This window comes from Eleutherodactylus coqui, chromosome 12 (genome assembly GCF_035609145.1).
Source record: "Eleutherodactylus coqui strain aEleCoq1 chromosome 12, aEleCoq1.hap1, whole genome shotgun sequence".
Classification (NCBI taxonomy): Eukaryota; Metazoa; Chordata; class Amphibia; order Anura; family Eleutherodactylidae; genus Eleutherodactylus; species Eleutherodactylus coqui.
The window spans coordinates 33,586,963-33,613,171 of record NC_089848.1 but is presented as its reverse complement, the minus strand read 5'-3'; the positions used below and the strand labels follow the sequence as shown (position 1 = coordinate 33,613,171).

The 26,209-nt window shown below is 45.3% G+C and overlaps 1 protein-coding gene across 4 annotated transcripts in view; it reads right to left on the bottom strand.

The window, feature by feature from the left end:
* Window positions 1-26,209, bottom strand: part of AMPH (amphiphysin) — a 214,858-nt gene that overhangs the window by 110,061 nt on the left and 78,588 nt on the right. For all 4 annotated transcript variants that reach the window (XM_066584899.1, XM_066584900.1, XM_066584901.1 and 1 more), the window contains exon 2: window positions 3,978-4,058. In XM_066584899.1, the coding sequence (XP_066440996.1) occupies window positions 3,978-4,058 (81 nt within the window). The remainder of the gene's footprint in view (window positions 1-3,977; window positions 4,059-26,209) is intronic.

The following is a 26,209-nucleotide window of genomic DNA, read 5'->3' as shown; positions in this document are numbered from 1 at the left end:
TCTCTGGCACCTTTTTACCCACAACTCCCACCAAAAATCGCAAAATCCTGCAACCAATTGGTGAAAGTCAGAGATATCAACCGCCACCTCCTTTTTCTCCTCCCCCTCCTTCTTCAACTCGGTCCGCTTATCCTTATCGAGATTAAACTTCTCTAAGGGCAACAGGGAGAAAATCTCCACATACTCGTCCTTCCATATTTTACTCTTGGGCCGCCTTCTTTAGATGTGCCCCCAGGGGCCCCTCAAAGCAGACGTAAACCTATACCTTCACCCTGTTTTCTAACCAGACTGCCTCACTATCCTTTTCCATCTGCACCGCGACTGTTACACCCCCAGATCTCTGCACACCCCCTGCCATCACACTACTCCCAGAGCAAATACCAACATCAACGTTGTTCCCCACTTCCTGCATTACCCATGACGCAATCAGAGATGGGGTTACCACCCCAGGCCCATCCCCCAATTACAATGCTACAATAAATCCCCCACATTACCTAACAAACATCCATAAGTTGCCACTATCCCTACCAAACTCATTATCCACAACCACCACATCTCCGCCAACTAACCTCACTCCCCTACACTGACCCACATTAAAATCATCGGACAAACAAAACATGGAAGCATGTTCACCGGGCTGCATGAGAGCTGTGTTCCCACCCGCTGGACCACCGCACTCCTGAAGGTCAGCTTCGTTCCCGTCTCCTCCGATTCTGCATCATCCAGCTGCCACTCACCCGATGTCACCTCTTCAGCTGTACTCTACCTGGCTCCCAGCCGATGATCCAGCTGCAGCATGACCACCGCCAGCCTCAGCCTGACCGCACTGCTCCCAGCTCGTCCATCTTGACGCCGACCGGTCATCTCTCCCATGAGCGCCATCACTCCACCTCCTCCTCTTGGGGTCCCGGTCCGCCCCCTGGCCGGCACCTCACCAAAAGCCCAATTGACCATCCTCCCTCTGGTTTGCCTCAGGAAAGAGGCTCTCCCAGCCGGTACATCACCAGGGGAGACCTCCATAACTCCACTCCCTACCGATCGGCACCGCAGGCTCCGTCTCCCGACCAGAGCTGGTTACCCTGTGTGCTGTCCCTGTCGCCCGCTAAATCTGATTCTTCTGGGGCCTTGCCTTCCTGCCCTGAAGCTGAGAGAGGGAGGGAGATGCTGCCTGGGGGTCCCCAGAGGGACTCTGGAGCCGCCAGCGGGATGAAGGTGCCTTCTCCTCTGCGAGGAGGGTCAGGATAGTTCTAGAAGGTGGGAGTAAAATAACTGCAATTGGTGGAGAGAGAAGTGGGTGGAGGGGATATAAAAGGAGAGGAGGAAGGAGTAAAGGCATTCCTGTGGTAAAACAAAGTGAAAAGAGAGTAGAGAGCTTTAGTTGCTGTGTAGAGACTTGCGTTATGGATGTGCAGCAGCTTTTTAAGGACCTACGAGCATCAGCCAGCATGCAGGGTGCTACTTGGCTCCAGGAGAAGGTGGCTAGGCTGCTTCCACTCCTGCTGTCCTGGCCCTCCTGACATCCTAGGCACATCTCCAAGCACTCCAGCCACCTGCTCCTGGAGCCAAGCAGCATCCTGCACGCTCTCTACTCTCTTCTCACTTTGTTTTCCCACAGGAATGTCTTCACTCCTTTCTCCTCTCCTTTTATATCCTCTCTGCCTACTTCTCTCTCCATTAATCCGAGTTAGTTTACTCCCACCTTCTAGAACTATCCTGACCCTACCATCCCCAGTAACCCTTCCCTAACTTCTCCTGGCTACTCAGCCCCCACACCCCCAGTCATGCAGGGCTTCCTCTTAAAGGGACCCCGCAACCCCTTTGCTCTGGTTCCATGCTGACTTTTTACTAATGACGAAGAAGAAAAACAATGGTTTCTTCAAGTTGTGGAAGCAAATCGCAAGGCTGTTCCATCACAGATTACCAAGAAGTCTTCTGTCCAGTCCTTAAACACTGGCTGACAATTAGTTATGTCGTAATTTTGACTATTTTCATATATTTGGAATATTTTTGTAGGAACAGCACAAATGTGTAGATTGTCAGGACAAATGTCATTGTCAATACTTAAAGAGGTTCTGTCACTAAAAAAGAAAAATGCTCTGCTTATCTATTCCTCCCCCATCAGTCTACTTACCAGATCTTCACCTCCCTTATCTTCTCCTCTCTCCTGCAGTCCAGGGGGTCACTTCACCTCCAGCTGCCTGATTCTTCTCCTTCCTGTGAGGTTAAGTACATTTGGTTGGCAGTCTTCCAATGTACGTTATGTCACAGCTCACAGGCCAGCAGGAGGACTGCCTATCTTCAGAGATTGCTCATGCAGGCTGTCTCTGAAATAGATTACAATTCCTTCCTAGGCAGTGAAGCTACAGCACAGGGATGTGACCTTCACTGACCCAGCCGAAAGGAATTTGTGATAAGCAGCCCTCATAACAAGCTGGGCCCAGCCTGCAGTGAGCTGACCTGGGGCACTGAAGAAGCTCAACCAGGAGAAGATGTGATAAGGAGACAGACAGGGAAGGAATAGGTATGGTTAGATAATTTTTTTTAATGACAAAACCCCTTTAATGTTTTAAAGTAAATTGTTTTTTTTGCAAAAACCAATTGTTAATATTAATGCTGTAGCTTGTGTAATCGGAAATCCTGCGTGTAAGCGCCATTTCTCATAATATACATCCATTTTGAGTCCCATGTTGCAGTTGGAATTTAAAACTAAAACTTTACCCTAACATTAGTATTAGCAGATGTCACAAATTGGGAAGATCTCTTGCTGTTTAACTGACACTTTGTTGTTTGACATATCTCTATGGGCCACCCTAATGCGTAGTAAGTAGTACAGAAGCTCAACTATAAATCACAAGCTTATGCAGGCAGCGATGTCCATGAAAGAGACAGTTGTCCCACAGTGAAGATGAAGCTGGGCTCCCATGGTACTGGTGCATCTTGTCTCCACTGTAACTAGGAGTGAAGACATGGGTTTAACCTAGAACACTGACAGGGAACGGCCAGTTCACACCTCCATTTGCGGATTGGCTGCCGCGCAGGCGTACAGATGTAGCCCCTGGTGCAGGACCATGAACAGCACCGTTGATGGCCTTTCGAGGAGGCTGCAGAGCAGTGAAAGGTGCTGCCTATCCCACAGCATGGCAGGATGGAGGAGGCGGCTAGGCAGCGTCTGGAGGAGGGGCTTTAACACCAAGGAGGCAGCAGACTACCGGACGGAGCGTTCCTACTAGCTGCTGCCAGTACTGAAGAGGGGAGGGTGCTGTGGACTGTATCAGTAGGCCTGCGCTGATGGCAGTCAGCCGGGTAGAAGCACAGTGACTGCAAAGTGGCAAGGCCAGAGGAGGGGAGATTCACAGCAGGACTGTGAGCACAAGAACCGCAGAAGCCTCACACCCACAGATGGCTGGACACTGACAGCGGGGGCATGGCGAGAACTTGACACCGGCATGGGGAGTGGGTTTTGAGTGCGAGCGGGGGCACAGCCAGGGAGGATGGCAGCCGACATACTCACAGCTGCGGACTCGCAAGGGGAGATGCAACAGTCAATCACCACCTGTGGGCGTCACCTGGCCCTCCCCTCTGTTCACCCGGCTAACCTGCGTCTTCACCCATACTTCCGGTGGAGAAAAGATGCACCAGTACTTGCTCCCATTATGCTGCCATCCAGGACAGAAAGGTTTGGTGCTAAAGAAGCACATGGGAGCACTGGCTGTGAGGTGGTGGCACAAAACAGTCCAGAAGCTACATTATACACCTTCAATTTAATGAATACAGCAGTATTGACTCCAGTGGGAATGAATGATAAAAATGCTGACATTATTTGCTACATTCAATAATGTTTTCATTTTCTCTTATTTGCGGTAGGCTTTTCTCATATCTTTGTTCACTACACTGTGGGTTGCCGATTGTTGGTAGGGCTTGTATCACATCTATCTTTCACATGCCTACAGGTACATAATACAACCCACATATATTACCTCTTGTCTTTTGAAGTTCTGCACATATTCCTCAAATTGCACATCCTTTGTTTCGTCTGCTTTTCCAAGCTTTTGAAGTACCTGAAAAGAGAAGAACAAGAGAAAAACAGGTGAATCTTGATGTAAAACACACATGGCCACAAGCCTTACTGAAATATTACCTCTAGCAAAAAAGTATATCATTTGTGCTAAACACAAGAAGATTGTAGTCCAGTGATGCACAACATGAGGACCACAATGCTATTTCATGTGGTCCCAATCATCTGGGCACAGAAATGTCTATGTGTGGATGCTTAAACAAAGTGGAGAAACAGCAGCACTCACCACCACCAGACAAGTACTAAGGGTGCACTGTGGAGCCATGTCTGTGTCCCCTATATAACAGCACAAGTACTAAGGGTGCACTGTGTAGCCATGTCTGTGTCCCCTATATATTAGCACAAGCACTAAGGGTGCACTGTGTAGTCATTTCTGGGTCCCCTGTATATTAGGAAAAGTAATAAGGGTGCACTGTGTAGCCATGTCTAGGTCCCCTATATATTAGCACAAGTACTAAGGGTGCACTGTGTAGTCATTTCTGGGTCCCCTGTATATTAGGAAAAGTAATAAGGGTGCACTGTGTAGCCATGTCTAGGTGCCCTATATATTAGCACAAGTACTAAGGGTGCACTGTGTAGCCATGTCTGGGTCCCCTATATACTAAGACAAGTACTTAGGGTGCCCTGTGTAGCCATGTCTGGGTCCCCTACATATCAGGACAAGTACTAAGGGTGCACTGTGTAGCCATGTCTAGGTCCCCTATTTATTAGCACAAGTACTTAGGGTGCCCAGTGTAGTCATGTCTGGGTCCCCTATATATTAGGAAAAGTAATAAGGGTGCACTGTGTAGCCATGTCTAGGTGCCCTACATATTAGCACAAGTACTAAAGGTCCACTGTGTAGCCATGTCTGGGTCCCCTTTATATTAGGACAAGTAATAAGGTTGCACTGTGTAGCCATGTCTAGGTCCCCTATATATTAGCACAAGTACTAAGGGTGCACTGTGTAGCCATGTCCAGGTCCCCTATATATTAGCACAAGTACTAAGGGTGCACTGTTTAGTCCTGTTTGGGTCCCCTATATATTAGCACAAGTACTAAGGGTGCACTGTGTATCCATGCCTGGGTCCCCTATACATTAAGACAAATACTAAGGGTGCCCTGTGTAGTCATGTCTGGTCCCTATATATTAGGACAAGCACTAAGGGTGCCCTGTGTAGTCATGATTGGTCTCCTATATAATAGAGTATAAGGGGGCACTGTGTAGCCATGTCTGGTCTCCTTTATATTAGGACAAGTTCTAAGGGTGCACTGTGTAGTCATGTCTGGGTCCCCTATATATTAGGACAAGTAATAAGGGTGCACTGTGTAGTCATGTCTGGGTCCCCTATATATTAGGACAAGTACTAAGGGTGCACTGTGTAGCCATGTCTGGGTCCCCTACATGTGAGTAAAAGAAATGAAAAAGGAGGGTGGAGCAAGACCCAGTGAGGGTAGTGGAATATTTATGGAGTACAAAGAGTTTTCAATGATTGAGTATTTGAATGGTGGAGGTGCTGCCAACCAGATGACGCTCCACCAGTGTGGGCGTAAGTGTAGCGAAAAGGATGTGAAAAGAACTGGTATGGAGGCGCAACACTCTAAGCTACTGGAAGATGTAGATCAAAGTCCAATGTGTGATGGTGAAAGCACTTCTTTTTTATTATTTTTTCAGAAATTAAAAACCAGCAATGGAATACGCGTTTCGGGGAAGAACCCCTTCGTCAGTTCGGCTGGATAGGACAACAGGATGCCTAGGGGTGACACGATTCCAAAGATGTATAGAATGTGTCGGCGGTCCTGTGTGCAGGAGGACAGGGGAGAAAAAAAATGCTTTAACGTCCCCTACATATCAGGACAAGTACTAAGGGTGCACTGTGTAGCCATCTCTAGGTCCCCTATTTATTAGCACAAGTACTTAGGGTGCCCAGTGTAGTCATGTCTGGGTCCCCTATATATTAGGAAAAGTAATAAGGGTGCACTGTGTAGCCATGTCTAGGTGCCCTACATATTAGCACAAGTACTAAAGGTCCACTGTGTAGCCATGTCTGGGTCCCCTTTATATTAGGACAAGTAATAAGGTTGCACTGTGTAGCCATGTCTAGGTCCCCTATATATTAGCACAAGTACTAAGGGTGCACTGTGTAGCCATGTCCAGGTCCCCTATATATTAGCACAAGTACTAAGGGTGCACTGTTTAGTCCTGTTTGGGTCCCCTATATATTAGCACAAGTACTAAGGGTGCACTGTGTATCCATGCCTGGGTCCCCTATACATTAAGACAAGTACTAAGGGTGCCCTGTGTAGTCATGTCTGGTCCCTATATATTAGGACAAGCACTAAGGGTGCCCGGTGTAGTCATGATTGGTCTCCTATATAATAGAGTATAAGGGGGCACTGTGTAGCCATGTCTGGTCTCCTTTATATTAGGACAAGTTCTAAGGGTGCACTGTGTAGTCATGTCTGGGTCCCCTATATATTAGGACAAGTAATAAGGGTGCACTGTGTAGCCATGTCTGGGTCCCCTATATATTAGGACAAGTTCTAAGGGTGCACTGTGTAGTCATGTCTGGGTCCCCTATATATTAGGACAAGTAATAAGGGTGTACTGTGTAGTCATGTCTGGGTCCCCTATATATTAGGACAAGTTCTAAGGGTGCACTGTGTAGTCATGTCTGGGTCCCCTATATATTAGGACAAGTAATAAGGGTGTACTGTGTAGTCATGTCTGGGTCCCCTATATATTAGGACAAGTTCTAAGGGTGCACTGTGTAGTCATGTCTGGGTCCACTATATATTAGGACAAGTACTAAGGGTGTCCTGTGTAGTCATGTCTGGTCTCCTATATATTAGGACAAGTACTAAGGGTGTCCTGTGTAGTCATGTCTGGTCTCCTATATATTAGGACTAGTACTAAGGGTGTCCTGTGTAGTCATGTCTGGGTCCCCTATATATTAGGACAAGTACTAAGGGTGCACTGTGTAGCCATGTCTGGGTCCCCTATATATTAGCACAAGTACTAAGGTTGCACTGTGTAGCCATGTCTGGGTCCCCTATATATTAGCACAAGTACTAAGGTTGCACTGTGTAGCCATGTCTGGGTCCCCTATATATTAGCACAAGTACTAAGGGTGCACTGTTTAGTCCTGTTTGGGTCCCCTATACATTAGCACAAGTACTAAGGGTGCCCTGTGTAGACATGTTACCATGCGGCGGCTGCCGGGGCCACGGGTGGTTGCTCGGTGCGGTGCGCACACTCGTGGGTCCGGGCGTCTATGAGTGCAGCTCTATGCATGCGTCCCTCTTATGAGATTCTGCTAGGAGGCGTCGCCTCCCCCTCTCTGCCCCTGGGCGGAGGCTTCTGTTTATAAGGCTGGCAGTGAGGTCCATTCACTGCCAGTTATTGGTTTCTGCTCAGTGTGCTAGCTGCCTGCCTCTGACAGTCTCCTGTGTTCAGCTTGTCTGCGTTATCTGCCAGGTTATCCATCTGCCTCGGTCTGCTTTATTGGTCTGTTGGTTTATTCACCTGCCATACCTGTCAGTATCCTACCCTGCTCCATCTTGGTATGCCAGCGTCCCTCCTCGGTCCCTAGCGAGTGTAGGGACCGCTGCCCAGTTGCCCGCCTGGGGTTAGCCAGGAGTGGAGGCAAGTAGGCAGGGACAGGGGTTGCGGGTAAGTTCTAGGGCAACCCAGGCTGGCGTATCATCGGGTAGGATACGGTAACAAGACATGTCTGGCCCCTATATATTAGGACAAGCACTAAGGGTGCACTGTGTAGACATGTCTGGCCCCTATATATTAGGACAAGCACTAAGGGTGCCCTGCGTAGTTATGTCTGGTCCCTATATATTAGGACAAGTACTAAGGGTGAACTGTGTAGACATGTCTGGCCCCTATATATTAGGACAAGTACTAAGGGTGCCCTGTGTAGTCATGTCTGGTCCCTATATATTAGGACAAGTACTAAGGGTGAACTGTGTAGACATGTCTGGCCCCTATATATTAGGACAAGTACTAAGGGTGTCCTGTGTCTGGCCCCTATATATTAGGACAAGTACTAAGGGTGTCCTGTGTCTGGCCCCTATATATTAGGACAAGTACTAAGGGTGCCCTGTGTCTCCATGTCTGGTCCCGTATATATTAGGACAAGTACTAAGGGTGCCCTGTGTAGCCATGTCTGGTCCCTATATATTAGGACAAGTACTAAGGGTGCACTGTGTAGTCATGTCTGGTCCCTATATATTAGGACAAGTACTAAGGGTGCCCTGTGTAGCCATGTCTGGTCCCTATATATTAGGACAAGTACTAAGGGTGCACTGTGTAGACATGTCTGGCCCCTATATATTAGGACAAGTACTAAGGGTGTCCTGTTTCTGGCCCCTATATATTAGGACAAGTACTAAGGGTGCCCTGTGTCTCCATGTCTGGTCCCGTATATATTAGGACAAGTACTAAGGGTGCACTGTGTAGTCATGTCTGGTCCCTATATATTAGGACAAGTACTAAGGGTGCACTGTGTAGCCATGTCTGGTCCCTATATATTAGGACAAGTACTAAGGGTGCACTGTGTAGTCATATCTGGTCCCTATATATTAGGACAAGTACTAACGGTACCCTGTGTAGTCATGTCTGGTCCCTATATATTAGGACAAGTATTAGGGGGGCACTGTGTAGTCATGTCTGGTCCCTATATATTAGGACAAGTACTAAGGGTGTCCTGTGTAGTCATGTCTGGGTCCCCTATATATTAGGACAAGTACTAAGGGTGCACTGTGTAGTCATGTCTGGGTCCACTATATATTAGGACAAGTACTAAGGGTGTCCTGTGTAGTCATGTCTGGTCTCCTATATATTAGGACAAGTACTAAGGGTGTCCTGTGTAGTCATGTCTGGTCTCCTATATATTAGGACTAGTACTAAGGGTGTCCTGTGTAGTCATGTCTGGGTCCCCTATATATTAGGACAAGTACTAAGGGTGTCCTGTGTAGTCATGTCTGGTCTCCTATATATTAGGACAAGTACTAAGGGTGCCCTGTGTAGTCATGTCTGGTCTCCTATATATTAGGACAGGTACAAAGGATGCACTGTGTAGCCATGTCTTGGTCCCCTATATATTAGGACAAGTACTAAAGGTGCACTGTGTACTCATGTCTGGTCTCCTATATATTAGGACAAGTACTAACGGTACCCTGTGTAGTCATGTCTGGTCCCTATATATTAGGACAAGTATTAGGGGGGCACTGTGTAGTCATGTCTGGTCTCCTTTATATTATGACTTGTACTAAGGGTGTCCTGTGTAGTCATGTCTGGGTCCCCTATATATTAGGACAAGTACTAAGGGTGCACTGTGTAGTCATGTCTGGGTCCCTATATATTAGGACAAGTACTAAGGGTGCCCTGTGTAGTCATGTCTGGTCTCCTATATATTAGGACAAGTACTAAGGGTGCACTGTGTAGCCATGTCTGGGTCCCCTATATATTAGGACAAGTACTAAGGGTGTCCTGTGTAGTCATGTCTGGTCCCTATATATTAGGACAAGTACTAAGGGTGCACTGTGTAGACATGTCTTGGTCCCCTATATATTAGGACAAGTACTAAGGATGCACTGTGTAGCCATGTCTTGGTCCCCTATATATTAGGACAAGTACTAAGGGTGCACTGTGTAGTCATGTCTGGTCTCCTATATATTAGGACAAGTACTAAGGGTGCCCTGTGTAGTCATGTCTGGGTCCCCTATATATTAGGACAAGTACTAAGGGTGCACTGTGTAGCCATGTCTGGGTCCCTATATATTAGGACAAGTACTAAGGGTGCCCTGTGTAGTCATGTCTGGGTCCCCTATATATTAGGACAAGTACTAAGGGTGCACTGTGTAGCCATGTCTGGGTCCCTATATATTAGGACAAGTACTAAGGGTGCACTGTGTAGTCATGTCTGGGTCCCCTATATATTAGGACAAGTACTAAGGGTGCCCTGTGTAGCCATGTCTGGGATTCCTATATATTAGGAGAATTAGGTCTCTTGACCTGTTTGGCACTCCAAAAATGAGTATATGAAAAGGCATCGTGTATGCAGGCAGCTCTCTAGCTTGTCGTTTATAGGACTTATTAACTCCTTAATAACCAAGCCTGTTTGCACCTTAATGACAAGGCCAAATTTTGGAAATTTGACATGTCCCTTCAACATAGAATAACTCTGTTAAGGTTTTGCATATATATAAGTAATTCTTACATTGTTTTTTAGCACATATTGTATTTGATTAGGTGGGAGAAATAGATCAATAGAATTTGTGTATATTTATTTAAAGTGCCAAAATTGGGAATATTTTGAAAAAGTATCATTTTTTTCACATTTTGAATTGTAATATCTGAAATGTGTGCAAACAAACTAAATAAACTTTTGCCAAGATATACATTTCCATGTGTTTGCTTTATTCTGGACTCACATTTGAAAAACTGTAGGGTTTTTTTAACCATTTAGGAGACGTACAAATTTAACATTAATTATTAACATTTTAAGGAACACTTTGTTTTCCTGCACCAAGCCAAGATTGCAAAGACTCATAGGTGTCAGAATGATAGATACCCCCACAAATGACCCAATTTTAAAAACTATACCCCTTAATGTATTCACTGAGGGGGTCAGGAGTATTTTGTCCCCATATTGTTTTCAGGAATTAATGCAATTTCGAGGAGAAAAAATAAAAATTCATATTTTTGCAAATATATCAATTTAAAGGCTTTTTTTTTCTATAATGCACATGAAAATGAGGATTTACACCACAAAATTGATACCGCTGTTTGTCCTGTGTTTAGGAATATACCCATTGTGGCTCTAATCGTATGTCCGCATGCATAACGGACATAATATTAGGGCCAAAATTTCCAAATTTCCATAATATTTTCAAACCAAAAGGAGCAGCCGGTAGCTTTCAGAACAGACATTTTGCTTGAAGGTGATTTAGGCCCCATTGCCCACTTGTGGAGCCCTTGAGCGGCCAAAACGATGGAGAACCCCCACAAATGACCCCATTTTGAAAACTAGACCTCTTAACGAATTCATCTAGGGGTGTACTGTTTATTTTGACCCCACAGTTTTTGAATGAATCTAAGCCAAGCAGAAGGAAAAAATTGCAATTTTCATTTTTTGGCAATTGTATCAATTTAAAAAAGGTTTTTTTGTACAGTGTACATATGAATGAAGACTCTTACCCCAAAATCGATACCCCTGTTTGTTCTGTGTTCAGAAACATACCCCTTGTGGCCCTAATCTACTTACAAGACACATGGTTAGGCCTATAATGGTAGGAACACCCGTTGGATTTCAGGGCACAACTGAATAAATTCCATGTCCCAATGCTCACTTGTGCAGAAAAAAAAAAAACTGACTCCCTAAAAATTATCCCCCCACCACCCTCCTTTGTGGCGTTCCCTAAATCTAAGATAAAAGTAATAATGTAAACTGTGTGGTATGTCCGAAGACAGGGGTAATTACAGAGGCTGGTGGGGATGGGCACAAGGGGCAATAAAATCAGGTATCCCTCCTCCTGCCATGCTTGCTGCAAACCCAACACTTTTTTCGGGGGTATTTCTTGACCTCAGCGGCAGGGATGGGGTGTAAAAAGTGGCGCTCTGTGAGCCTTTGTAAGCTTGCTGAGGTGCGGTGGTCTCACACAGAAGGCGCTCAACAAGCTGCTGAGGTGCGGTGGTCTCACACAGAAGGCACTCAACAAGCTGCTGGTGGAACTGTAGAAAGGCGAGCGTTCCCGGGGCTTCTTGTAAATTAGGTATTACAGGTAGTGGTCTGAATAACGCCGGGCTCACGCGGCCACATGTGGAATCTGCTAGCAGATACATAATGTACTGCACATAACTGCATACTCACACATGCGGTCATGCGCGGTACACCTTTTTTTGTTTGTATTTCCTGCGCTGTCACTTAGCGAGGACGAGAGAACCAGCGGCCCGTATACAATGTAGTTACATATGGGCTGCGGGGATATTCTCTTCTGCAAGCTATAAACATTCCTAGATCCTTTAACCGTTCCTCATAGGACATGATTTGTAGACCGCTCACCATCTTGGTAACTCTTCTCTGAACTTGCTCCAGTTTATCTATGTCTTTTTAAAGTGCGGTAACCAGAGCTGGACATAGTATTTTAGATGAGGTCTGACTAAGGAAGAGTAGATGGGGATAATGACCTCACGTGATCTAGACTCTATGCTTCTCTTAATACATACTAGAATTGTGTTTGCCTTTTTGGCTGCAGCATCACACTATTGACTCATGTTCAGTTTATGACCTATTAGTATACCCAAGTCTTTTTCACATGTGCTGCTGCTTAGCCCAATTCCTTCCCTACTGTATGTGCCTTTTTCATTTTTCTTGTCCAGATGTAGGACTTTGCATTTCTCCTTGTTAAATAACATTTTTTTAGTCACCGCCCACTGTTCAAGCGTTTCTAGATCTTTTTGAATACTCTCTCTCTTCCCTAGTGTTAGCTATCCCTCCTAGCTTTGTGTCATCAGTAAATGTGATCAGTTTCCCATCAATTCCCTCCTCCAGATCATTTATAAAAATGCTGAACAACACTGGGCCTAGGACAGAGCCTTGTGGTACCCCAGTCATTGCAAAAAAAGTCCTGATTCCCCATGAAGAGTCAATTCGTCCTCTCCTCACCTCTAGGTACTTTTGTTATCCCCTACCTTCCAATTTCTAAAGGGAAACATTGCAATTCCTTTGTTAGCACGGGTTTATGGAAGAGCTTAATAGGCTGTTGTCAAAAAGCACAAGTATATAATGTACAAGCCAGGGGCGTAACTATAGGGGATGTGGTTGCACCCGGGCCCAGGAGCCTTGGGGCGCCCATAAGGCCTCTCTTCTCCATATAGGAAGCCCAGTACTATGAATAAAGCATTATAATTTGGGGCCCGTTCCAGGTTTTGCGTTGGGGTCCAGGAGCTTCAAATTACGCCTCTGGTACAAGCGATGAAACAATCACAAGAAAACAAAAAAGTGAAAACAAAGTTTAATAAAAAATGTTAGATATTGCAAGTAAAAAAATATTGAGTTAAACTTTCCACAAAAACAATTGCTATTACCATGTCCATAAGGCCTTAGTCAGACGGGCGTTTTTTCGCGCGATTTGCGGATCGCATGACGGATGCGCATCCGCAAATCCCGTGACCGGTGCGCGCAAGTCGCCCGCAAATCGCCCGAAAATCTGCTCCTAGCCGCGTTTCATTAGAAACGGGCCGGAGCTGTCCAGCGCATTGCATTCAATGGAGACGGCAATAGAGCCGCCTCCATTTAAAGCAATGTGCTGCGGGCGAGTGTGGGATGAATTGTCGGTAAGGGCTTAAATATATAAGCCCTTACCTGCAATGCATCCTAAAATGTGTAAAAATTAAAAAAAAATTGTATACTTACCTTCTCCCGGCAGCCGGAGCTCCGCGCGGCCGTCCTGCAGTGGGTGTGAAGGGGGTGTGACTCAGACCTGCCCCCTGATTGGCTCAGCGCTGAGCCAATCAGAGGCATGCCTCACTCACACCCATTCATGAATTCATGAATGGATGTGAGTCAGACCTGCCCCTGATTGGCTCAGCGCTGAGAGGCAGCAGTCACTCACCCATTCATGAATTCATGAATGGGTGTGTGAGTGAAACCAGCCTCTGACTGGTCAGGGCTGTGACCAATCAGAGGCAGATCATTCAGCAGGCGGGGATTTTAAAGCCCCGCCGGCTGAATAGTGCCGAGAAGCAGTTCAGGAGAACTGACAGCGGCCGCGGCTGGACTCCGGCTGCAGCGGAAAGGTGAGTATGCAATTTTTTTTTTATTTTAACACATTTTAGAATGAATTGCAGGGAAGGGCTTATATATTTAACCCCTTCCAGACAATTCACCCTGCGCACGCCGGCAGCCCATTGCTTTCAATGGAGCAGCTGTATTGCCGGCTCCATTGAATTCAATGGGCAAACATCGTTCTTCTCTGCCACAGCTGTTACAGCTGTGGCAGAGAAGAAGGATTTGTCTTCTATATGTTCTCAATGGGGTCGGCGCTGCTGCCGCCGGCCCCATTGAGCGCATATACAGAAGAGAACAGGAATCGCAGATCGCAGATAGGTGCGATCTGCGATTTTCTGTTCTATAATTTATCGGACGAGCGCATAAAAAGCGCTCATGTGTCCGATACCATTGCAAAGCAATAGTTTTATAAAATCGCCGGACGCAGGCGCATGCGCAAATCGCGGCTAAAAACGCCCGTCTGACTAAGGCCTCAGAGTCAAAAATATAAAAATATTGCATTATTTATCAAGCATAGTGAATAGTGTAAGAAAAAAATATTCCATGCCAGATGTGTTTTTTTTTGCCACCCCACCACTACAAAATATGGAATAAAAGGTTATTAAAAAGTCCTATGTACCTTTTTAATGGTACCAATGAAAAACTACAGCTCACCATGCAAAAAACAAGCCCTCACATTGTTCTATGAAAAGACAGATAAAAAGGTTATGTGTATCAGAATGAGATGACAAAAAAGTTAATATTAGTTTCTTACAATGTTTCATGTTTTGTAAAAGTAGTAAAATAGCAAAAACTGTATACATTTGGTATAACTATACTAACCTATATATAGAATGAAGTAAAATAACTAACAGTCATATAGTCACTTCTCCCAACTCCACGCTGTATGCAGTGTTGGCGCTGCTCGATCCTTCGCTCCTGTGTGTGGGCAGGCTGCAGCCTCGCCCGGTTCACGGGACATCACAGTGACAGAGATCAGCAATCAATCGCTGGGCTTTGTCAATATCTGACATCCTGTATAAAGGTTGGGGCAGCCGGGAAACGTGATGTCGGAGGTGTATGTTGAAGCTCCTGGGCCCCAATGCAAAACCTGTAACAGGGCCCCCAACTATAATGCTTTATTCATAGTACTGGGCTCCCTATATGGAGAAGAGAGGCATTGTGGGCCCGGGTGCAACCGCATCCCCTGCATCCCCTAAAGTTACGCCCCTGGTCAGAGGGGAAACGCAAAGCAGCGTTGCGGGTCGCAACAGGGAGAGGTGAGTAAATGTCTGTAAGGGTGGCTTCACATGAGCGTGTTTTTTGAGCGTGCATACACGTGCACAAAAACACTCGTCTATTACAACCACTGCATTCCCTATGCTGTGTTCTCATGTCCGTGTTTTAAAGGTGCGTGCCTGTAAAGATAGGACATTTGTGCACCATAGGGAATGCACGCATTGTCTTCAATGGAGCCGCGGCTGAATTGTTTTTCAGGGAAGAGCTTTAAATATATATTATTTTTTACACTATTTTTCCTTGTTTTTCAGGGAAGTGCCAGCAGCTGGATCCTCTACCGCAGCTGTCATTTGTGACAGCTGTGGTAGGGAATTCTTTATTCCCTGCAGGGATGAAGAATTCCTCTGCTGCATCTGTCACAGATGTGGCAGGTGCAGCAGGGAATTCTTTTTCCTCGCCAGGATGAAGGAAACAGCTGCCGCATGGCAGCGGTGGACAGGAAAGTTGTTTTTTTTTAACACTAAAATTCTTGTTTTTCAGGGAAGGGCTTATATTTAAAGCCCTTCCCTGAAAAACAATTCAGGGGTGACGGCAGAGCATTGTATTCAATGGAGCTGCCGGCAGAAGCTGCGGCTTCATTGAAGGCAATATATGGGCCTTCGTACACGCGTGTTTTTGCGCGTACTGGGGTGCGCACCTATGTATGCACAAAAACATGCGTGTGTGAAACCACCCTTAGTTATATTACTGCATGGGGAACAGTGTTTTACTAAAAACTACATGAAAAACCCCTGTGACGTGTACAGTTTACTGAACTGTAAATGCCATAAAAACAAGGCCCCCAAAAATTGTGCAATTGTGTTTTTTTCTATTTCATTGCACTCAGAAACTTGTAAAAGGTTTTTAATACTTTGCATGGCACATTGAATGATATTATTAAGAAATACAACTCATCCCACAGAAAACAAGCCCTGCGGCTCTGTCCATGGAAAAATAAAAAGCTAAGGCCCTTGGAATGCAGAGATAAAACAAAGGTTAGGTCTTTAAGGAGTTAAAGGGAGGCTAACCCATGAGGAACGCCATCCTAACGAGGTGTGGCTGAGCAAAGTTATCAGCTGACCCTCCTCCAATGGGTAAGTTGTGAGAAAGCCGCGTAGCAACTATTTACCCAATACCAACTGTAAACAGAAGATGGCGCAGCAGGAGACGTCCCGGTTGTCACAGCAGTTGGGTAGTGGCTGAGCCTAGTGTTGCAGCTCAAGCCTGATCGGGTACATAGAACTGAGCTGATGAGAGCTGTAATACCAAATCTACATAAATGTGCCTGTAAACATTGAAGGGGTCACAGAAATCATGCTCCATACAACGTGGGTGCCAGCTGTTTCCTACAGCTGGCATCTGCCTGCAATAACTGCAATAAACATGTTGATTGCGGCTCTTAACTCTTTAAATGTCGCCATCAATTCTGACCATGGCATTTAAATGCCCCAATCAAAGCAGACAAGGGCCTTCTGTGGCATGGCTTAAAAAACTGCCTGTCAGATCATGGTATAATGTAATATTACATTATACTGCAGGAGCCATCAAACAACGTCAAGTTCAAGTCCCCCGCTGGAATGAAAAAATGGAAGCGTTACTTTCGCTAGGCGCACTAAAGCACCACCTCTGTGCGGATTCAAGATTGTGTCCTCTTAAAACACACTTATATAGTATTTGCACTACAAACTACACCTCTCCAGGCAAGAGGGAAGGACCCCTATCCCTTACTAATCAGGGAAAGTGGGGCACCCCTGCCAGAAAGCGGGGTGATTGTCCCGACAAGGACAGCCCCACTGTCTTCATCTGGTGACCTGGCTATCTCTGATTAGGAACCTGGACAGATGCACGAAACACATAGGACATGACACTGTTCACACACACACACACACACACACACACACACCCACACACTGAACAGGACTGCACGTAAAACACATGTCTGGCTACTAGCACAGACATACCACACGTCACTATTCACACCAACATACCAGGCTATGCATACAACATATAACAGGACTGCACTAAAGCACGTCTGGCCACTTGCACAATCATGCCACACATCAATGTTCACACCAACATACTAGGTTGTTCATACAACATATAACAGTAACACCCCACCCAGAGCTAACATGCATACTGATGAAACACCATAGTTAGTCCAAGTGTCCTGACACCAGGGGAATAGAGAGTCAGCCACCGTGCTGACATAGGGAACAGTGTCAGGCATCACCCATCTGACACACACACAGGACCTCAGATGTCTGGGGGCCGCACCTGTCCAAGGAAAGAGAAGAGGGGTTCTGCATATGATACAGACAAGGACTACAGGTGTCCAGACCGTCCTCAGGAGAGGAGAGAGGGACACTACAGATTAGCATGCACGCACCAGCTCTGAGTGGGATTAACACAGAGTAAAACAGTAAGGCACTAAAATGACCAGCAATCTCTCCCAAGAGTTTGCTGGTATTTATCTGCTGCAGACAAGAAGGATTGGTTGGTGGAGAATACCACACCCAGCCAGCGTCCCTACTTGTTAAGGTGTGCACAAGGAAACCTGCAGAACCACAGGTCCCAGACGCACAATCTCAACAGTAAGAATGAGAAAAAAAATGTTTTATTAATTATTTAAAAAAAACTAAATGTAATACAATTTAAAATAAACCTCTTTCCATATTTAGAACAAAAAAATCAAAATCAAAAAACAAAAACATACTTGGTTTCACTGCGCCCATAAAAGTCCAACCTATCAGAGTAACACATTGTTTATCCTGCATGGTAAATGATGTCATCAGGAAACGAAAAAAAAGTTTTTTTGGTCACCCTGTCTCAAAGAAAAAATGTAATAAAAAGTGATCCAAAAGTCGTATGTACTCCTAAACTGCAGTTTTATGGCATATAAACAAGATCCCCCATAACATGGCAGAATTTCCATTCAACGCTACTTAGAATGTTTTTAGTACATTATATGGTAATTCAAATAGTATAAATGAAAAATACAAGTCGTCCCGCAAACAACAACAAGCCCTCCGACATCTACATTGATGGAGAAATAAAAGTGTGGGGGGAAAAAGGGGGCCTTGTCTCTAAGGGGTTAATAAGCTGATCGTCTGGGATGCCAAGAGCCGCCCCCCCAACGATCTGAGGGTGATGGGCTAGCCTAAAAATAAAGATAATCCTAAAGTCCAGGATTAGTCCGTAGTAAAGTAATCCTAGTCGTCATGTAGTCTGAAGATGAACGGCGCCCCCGTGTGTCATGCCTCACCGGTCGCCTTCAGGTTGCTTTATAATGTTTACTGAAGAGGTTAAAATCCAATTAGCTTTTAACTAGCCATAATGGCATATAAATGCCGGGGATCCTAAATTAATGATGTCCTGCACTGAGAGCCAGGCAGGGCCAAACAGAAAGGGGTCATTATATTTTGACAGATTACATCATGTTTAATTCTCTTAGGAATGTTTAGTTGCTTTTTATTCAATTTGTGTCTTGTATGAACAAAGTATTTGTAGTCAGACCAAGTAATGGGCGGGGGAGGGGAGCTGTGCATCACAACTGCCGAAGAATAGAAGAGAACTGAAGTGCGAGAGAATAAATCCAACAGAAATGATCGAAAAAACAAGTCCTGGGTATTCTGATTGTGGACACCTTTCTATATATATATATAATTACACACATATGAGTGTCGGCTACTGAGACAAAGTTATATTCATTAACACACAACTTGCTATATCTTTAAATGATGTGTTGTGACTAGAGATGAGCGAGTATACTCACTAAGGCGCATTACTCGAGCGAGTCGTGCCTTAGCAGAGGATCTCCCCGCTCGTCTCTAAAGATTCGGGGGCCGGGGGGGAAGAGAGAGATCTCCCCTCCGTTCCTCCCCGCCGCTCCCCGCCCCCCCCCCCCCCCCCCCCGCCGGCCCCCGAATCTTTAGAGACGAGCGGGGAGATACTCGGCTAAGGCACTACTCGCTCGAGTAGTGTGCCTTGGTGAGTATACTCGCTCATCTCTAGTTGTGACATGTGCGGCTCGGTTGGCACAGTGACTCACTGAATTACGGTAAAACCCCAGTTTTGTCTTTCGCAGTTCCATATCGGAATAAGCGACTCTTGCATAAAATCTGATCATTTCGACATTTTATTGGAAAACTCACAAGGTTGCTTCTGACTTCCTCAAACTGAACAAAGTTATGTCGCAACCAATTTCATCATGTTTGTGGACAGCCGATAATAGTGCTTTTATTTGTGTTATTTTCCTGTTATTTTATTTATTTTTGTGTTTTTATTCTGGTAGCACTAAAAATCCAACATACAGCATTTTCTTTGTAGGCTTTTTAGACAACATTTTCTACATACAAGCCTCAATTTTAACAAAAACTGAACCAAAACTGTGTTTCAGGTTTTGGAGGGTTTATTTGTTTTTTTAGTGCTTTTTTTTTTAACCCTTTGCAATCCAATTTTGGATTCAGGGTTTCCTAGGGGGTTTTCTCTTTGTACCATTTTACAATGGCGCCATCTGCTGCCTAGAGCCAGTACTGCAATATGTGGCATGCCGGCGAGGCCCCGACAACAGAGCGGCCAGTAATATACAGTAAGAATACCCTGCCGAACGTCTTGCGACATCAGAGCTGCACAGGCTTCAATCAGAATGTTGGAAGATGTCAGACAGTGGATTAGAAAGGGTTAAAGCACAAAAACAAGTGTGAAGGAGGCCTTAAAGGGATTGTCTGCTATAGACAATGCCTCTTCATTTGCTATATGTCTTTGTGAGCCGTCTCTGAAGGACTCTCCATGTCCGGTGAAATAAGGGGGAGGCTCTAAGATGCTTTTGGATTCATGCACTTTGGATGTCGCTCCTGGGATGTTAATCTTGTCTGCTAGATTTTAGTACAATGCAATAGATGTAACAAGGGGCCTACGGCAGAACAATGCTGACATCCAATGAGAATACAAGCAGCTCTGTAGTATGTGATGGTAGGTACACAAGTTGTGAGACATCATTTAGTTCCACCATCCCCGATGATGATTGGTGGTCTGCTCCTCTCTCCCGTTTCGGCACATCCTCAGAGCCCTCCACCTACAAGGCTTACAGGAACGTCTTATTCCACAGGATAAGGAATGCATTACAGCAGCGGTAATGCATGCAAGTAAGCAGGTCACTTCCTTGGACTCTATGGACAAGTCTACCAAACTTACAGAATTCTGTGACCTTCTATGCAATTTCAAGGACATTTTGTTGATCATTTCCAAATCGTCATTAAAATGAAACTTCACAAACTTTTCATAAGGGGCAAAAGTTATATAAACCAAATGGTAATGCATTCCATAGGAAATAAGAAGCAGAACTGCAAGTAATTCTGGGAATTTCCATACTTTTTTGTGATTTTCCACACCATCACAGCAAATTACAAGATACTTTAATCACAATTAATCATTGCTCGCTCTGATTTTATTGTCAGCCTGATTAACAAACACGTATTGTTGTGTATGAAGAAGATGCCTGGACTTCTGCGGCTCATTAACCGGCTTTACTAATGAAGCTAGGAAATTAATTCCATTAAAATACTTGAAGATGAAACATGTACTCAGCACTTAGTTTTGCCATTTTAGACCCCATTAACCCCATGAGAACAAGGAGTGCAGTTACATCACACACCTCTCCATCTATCAGCACTTCCTGTCTTCTCGGCCGATCGCAGCTATTAACCCTTTAAATGCCCTGAACGATTTTTTAGGGGTCCCATATGCCAAAACGAGAATGGGGGGGGGGGGGGGGGAAGGACGCATCATTAAGGGGTTAATCCGTTCCCAATTTTCCATCTACATTCTGTTTCTTACAATGGATAAAAAACCATTTTTAATTTTTCTTTTACGTTATAGTCAACGGGGGGCTGAGAAAAATGGAAAACAATCAGTTTTATCCGTTTTGCTTACATTTTATACTGTTTTCTTTTTTGTAAAATAGAATCTGCCGAAAAACCGCTGGTGTGACCCCGCCGGGTGAAATCACACGCTGCTTTTTTGGAAAACAAGGCAATTTTTGTAGCAGTTTTTATGCAGTTTTTAGACCCAAGAAGTGGATTCAAAAGTAAAGGGAAGGATTTTTACTTCTCTTTCCTGTCATCCCCGCTTCTGTTCGCTCTACAACAGAGGAAACCCAGCAGGTCCAATGCAAGATCCAACAGAACATTAATCAGGACCTGACGCTCACTACTGTAAGAGCTCATTCAGACGAGCGTGTTTATGTGCGTACAATCGTGCGCACATAACCGCGTCTATGATGTGCTCACAAACGCACGCAACTGCAAAAGACAGAACATCCATGCACCGCATCGGTCCATGCAGCGCAGCAATATTCCCCGTGGGAAGTCTCCTCATCACTGAACACTGTGACAGCACTGTCACGGTGTTCAGTTATGATGACACTCCTTGCGGGGAGTAAAGGATCCCCTGCCACAGCTGTGACAGCGATTGCAGAGGATTGTGATGTTCTCCCATTGCTTTCAATGGGGCAGAGGCTGCTGCTGCCCAATTAAAGCAATGGGTTGCCGGCAACACTTGCAATGACTTTCGGGGAAGGGCTTTAAATATAAGTCCTTTCCTGAAAATTATCCCTCAAATGTGTAAAAAAATACATATACTCACCTGTTCACTGCTGTCGGGGCTCGGAGCGTCTAGCTGCTTGGTCCCCCTGCACTGCTCTGAAGCTCTTTTTAGCAGGTGGGAATTTAAAATCCCCGCCTGCTTAAAGGGCTATGTCTGATTGGCTGAGCGCTCAGCCAATCACAGGCAGCGCTCAGCTATTGAATGACATTTCAGGGCTGCCTGTGATTGGCTGAGCGCTCAGCCAATCACAGGCAGCGCTCAGCTATTGAATGACATTTCAGGGCTGCCTGTGATTGGCTGAGCGCTCAGCCAATCACAGGCAGCGCTCAGCTATTGAATGACATTTCAGGGCTGCCTGTGATTGGCTGAGCGCTCAGCCAATCAGACACAGCCCTTTCAGCAGGCAGGGATTTTAAGTGTCTAGATGCTCTGAGCCCCGACAGCGGCGGAGAGGTGGGTATATATATTTTTTACTACAGCTAGGGATGATTTTCTGGGAACGGCTTACATTCAAAGACCTTCCCCAAAAATCACTGCAGGGGTTGCTAGCAGCCTATTGATTTCAATGGGGCCACCAGCAGCAGCAGCGGCCCCATTGAAAGCAATTGGCATAGAGCTTCGTTCGTGCATTTTTCTCCACATCCGTGCAGCACGGATGCATGCAAAACAATGCTCCTGTGAATGAGGCCTAAATTGTGCATTCTGTGATTGTCATCCGTGCAGATTATCTGCTGTATAACATGAGCTTTGAAAGGCTTGTGTTTTTCGTCACACTTGCGAATATGAATTGCGTATCCCGCGAGGTTGAGAAAAATTGCAGCATACTCTATTTTACCACAAAATCCATGCAGGCTGATTCCACTGATATCAATGGAGGTGTCCGACTGGTAGCCCATATGCAATTAACATTGTGCATGAGCTGCGGGTAGTCGCGTTATCACTAAGGGACGGCGCAGGAAGTAAAAACAAACAAAAAAAACTGTACTTGTCATGACCGCCTGCGAGCCTCCGCAGTCATCCGCAATGCAGTGAAGTGCCGTACCCAAGGTCACCGGCCGGGCTCACTGCCAGAATCCCTGTGGGAATCCAACCCGCTTGTGTGAGCGCGGCCAAAGAATGAACATTAATCTGGACAATTGCCCTAACTACTGGCAAAAAGTGAAAATCCAGCATAAACATCTGACTGCTGAGGCTTCGCTACACATATAGGGGGGCTATCCCCATCTTTTAGGCAGTTTTCAGCTACCCAAAAACATGCGTTTTACGGTACTTTACATTCATCGACGCCCTGACGTCCCAGAAGATTGACAGCGTTGCGGCCAGCCGTATAGAACATTAAGCTTATTTGTGGAAGCCATGAGTAGAAATATCACTGGGATTTTAAGTGAAGGAGTAAATTTGCTCTGCGGCATTCCGCGGTAGGAGTGTACGATGGTGAAAGGACACCAGAGGTGGAAAATGTAAAAACCACAGGATCGGTCGTCAGCGGCGCACAAAGCTAATTCATTATTCACAATCCTACAGGCAAAAATTCCTTGGGCAAAAAAGAAAAAATTTCCCAGCCTGCATGACAATTATAGAAGCGCGCGGCGGAGCGCCGCATGGCTTTATCTGGGAACAATACAAATTCTATTTCTATATTATGTTTAATAACGGTTCTAGAATAATGTAGACAGAATACAGACGCGTCTCCGGCTCCATGCAGACAGCAAAGTGTTCTTAAGTTTTTAGATTAACCCCTTAAGGAAGCGGTCTTTTTTTTTTTCTTTTCGTTTTTTTCCCGCATTTAAAAAAAATCATAACTCCTTTGTTCATCCATCAACATAGATGTCCGAAGGCTTGCTGGTTTTTGCAGGACGACTTGTATTTTTCAATGGTACCATTTACACCAGTCTCACATGGAAGGGTCGGATATCCAGCGATGATGTGGGTACGCATGACCTACCTGCAATGTCAATTGCGGATGGGCCACGGGTCGGATGGCTTCAATGGTAGCTGTCCGTTTGGAATCCGCACAAGAAAAGAGCATGCTGCGATTTTATTCCTATAAGTGGAAACTTATTAAAACTTTCCTTACCTTTTTTTTATTTTTAATAATTAATAAAAGAATTAAATTTTACTCATTTTTTCAGACCCCACAGGGGACTTGAACTTGTGCTTGTTTGATCACTCCTGCAGTATTTATGTAATAAAAAGTATTACATTACACTGCAGTCTGAGAGGCGATAGGCTTCATTGGCAATCCGCACTGGCAGCCCTGGGAGCCTTCAGAAGGCCCTTGGCTGCCATGACAACTGAACAGCAACTGAACCTAGGTGTTTTGGACCTCTGAACTCCGATCAGGGCATTTAAATGAGCTAACAGCCAAAATCACTATGAGTGCTGATCATGGCTGTTGTGGGTGGGTGTCAGCTGTCAACTAATCAAATACAGCAGCACCAAAAACTACAACTGGCGTGCTATGTTAACAGCGTAGGCGTGCTACATGATACTATGTTATTTATGTAGTGAGAGGTTTCCCTTCACTTTGAATGGTCGGCCACGATACTCAAATAGTATAGAGGAGCTGCGATATGCATTAGTGCTGCTACATCTATATTGTGAATGGTGGATCCTGTATTATCTACATATGTGTGATTTCTCTGTGTAATCCCGCCAGTGATGATAAGGAGATAACTGCTGAAAAGGAGCTGTATGACTATTAGATTTAGTGGCGATTCAGGATTTCAGGCTTCGTTTCTTAATATACATCATGTTTAAGATTTTTTAAAAATCACTGAAAATTAAGCATAAAAACTTGATTTAAACAAATAGGTCACTTTCTGTTGGCTCGTTCAGGGGGTATTCCCATCTCAGATATTTCTGTCAGAAAGTCTGATGGATGCAGAGACCACGGAGACCCATAGCTATCTCTAGAACGAGGTCCCTGTGCTGCCTGATGCTGCGGTCAAGGTGGCCAAGCATATGGAAACAGTGGAGCTAGCTGAACTATGTAGTACATGAGGTGATGAATGACTGCACTAGGTCATCAATAGCTAGAAGTGATACAATCCTTAAAAGGGGTTCGGTCACAAAAAATGCTCTATTTATCTATTCACTTATCTTCTCCTGTCTCCTGCAGTCCGGGGTTTCACTTCACCTCCAGCTGCCTGATTCTGCTCCTTCCTGTGAGGTTACATTAGGTTGGCAGTTTGCCAATGTACGTTATGTCACAGCACAGAGGCCAGCAGAGAGACTGCCTATCTTCTTCAGAGATTGCTCATGTGAGCTGTCTCTGAAATAGATTACAATTCCTTACCAGGCAGTGAAGCTACAGCACAGGGATGTGACCTTCACTGACCCAGCAGGAAGGAGTTTGTGATAAAGCAGCCTTCATAACAAGCTGGGCCCAGCCTGCAGTGAGCTGACCTGGGACACTGGAGAAGCTCAACCAGGAGAAGATGTGATAAGGAGACAGACAGGGAAGGAGTAGGTAAGTTTAGATCATTTTTTTTAATGACAAAACCCCTTTAACATCACCAATTAACATGGGTCAATGCAAACCAAGGGCGGGTATACAGATCCTCTTCTGCCCTAAAGCACTAGGGGAAGCTGGCCTTCCAGACCTAAATCAGTTGTGCCAACATATACAGAATTCAGAACACTGCACGAACAGTCGATCACCCCAAGTCTAATTTCCGGCAAGCAGCTAACCTTGCCAGGGGAAGCTGCAGACATCCTCATATTTCTTCTGCAGCGGCCACTGAATGGCTGTCCTGTAATACAAGGATAGTACTCTAGGGGGTCTACCAGAACTGAAGGCACTCATACAAAGCGGCTCTCCATTTCACACATAGAGGGGATTCTCAAGCAGAGAATCCTGCCTGTGATCTTCATGTACCTGAACACGGTATATGAGCCGGGGTTGCCATCTTGACACAATGCATTTAAGCTTCATTATTTGGTGTCGATTCTCATGTAATTACTATATTGGCACTTTCATGCTAAAACAAAATAGTTGCTTGACCTTAGAGAAAGGAAAAGCTACATGACCTTCACCCCACCGGCAGATTGCACTTAGAGCCACATGAACACTGCTCAAAATCCGGCATGTATCAGTGCAATGCAACAATGTATCCAGGAGAACAACTGGCTTCCACTCTTGTCTTCTAACCCAGCATTTCCCCAGACCTCCATGCAGAGGGGTTCCTGAGCAACTGAAGGTCCACGTCTCTGGACCACCGTGGACAGGGGCACGACGTTGCATGTTTCTTAGGGAAGTGATAACCTAAAATCCTTTTGGGATAACATTTTTTTCTACATATAAGTTGACCAGTAGGAGAGGACGGCTCTCCTGGGATAGTTGTTCCTTGCACGCTGCCAAGTATCATCAGCTTAAGAAGAAAAGCCTGGGACTCTGCTTCACAACATGCTACTGCTGTCATATACATGGATGTCAGACATATATACCTTCCAAGGGGAAATGCCAACAGGTCTTGGGCCCCCTGCA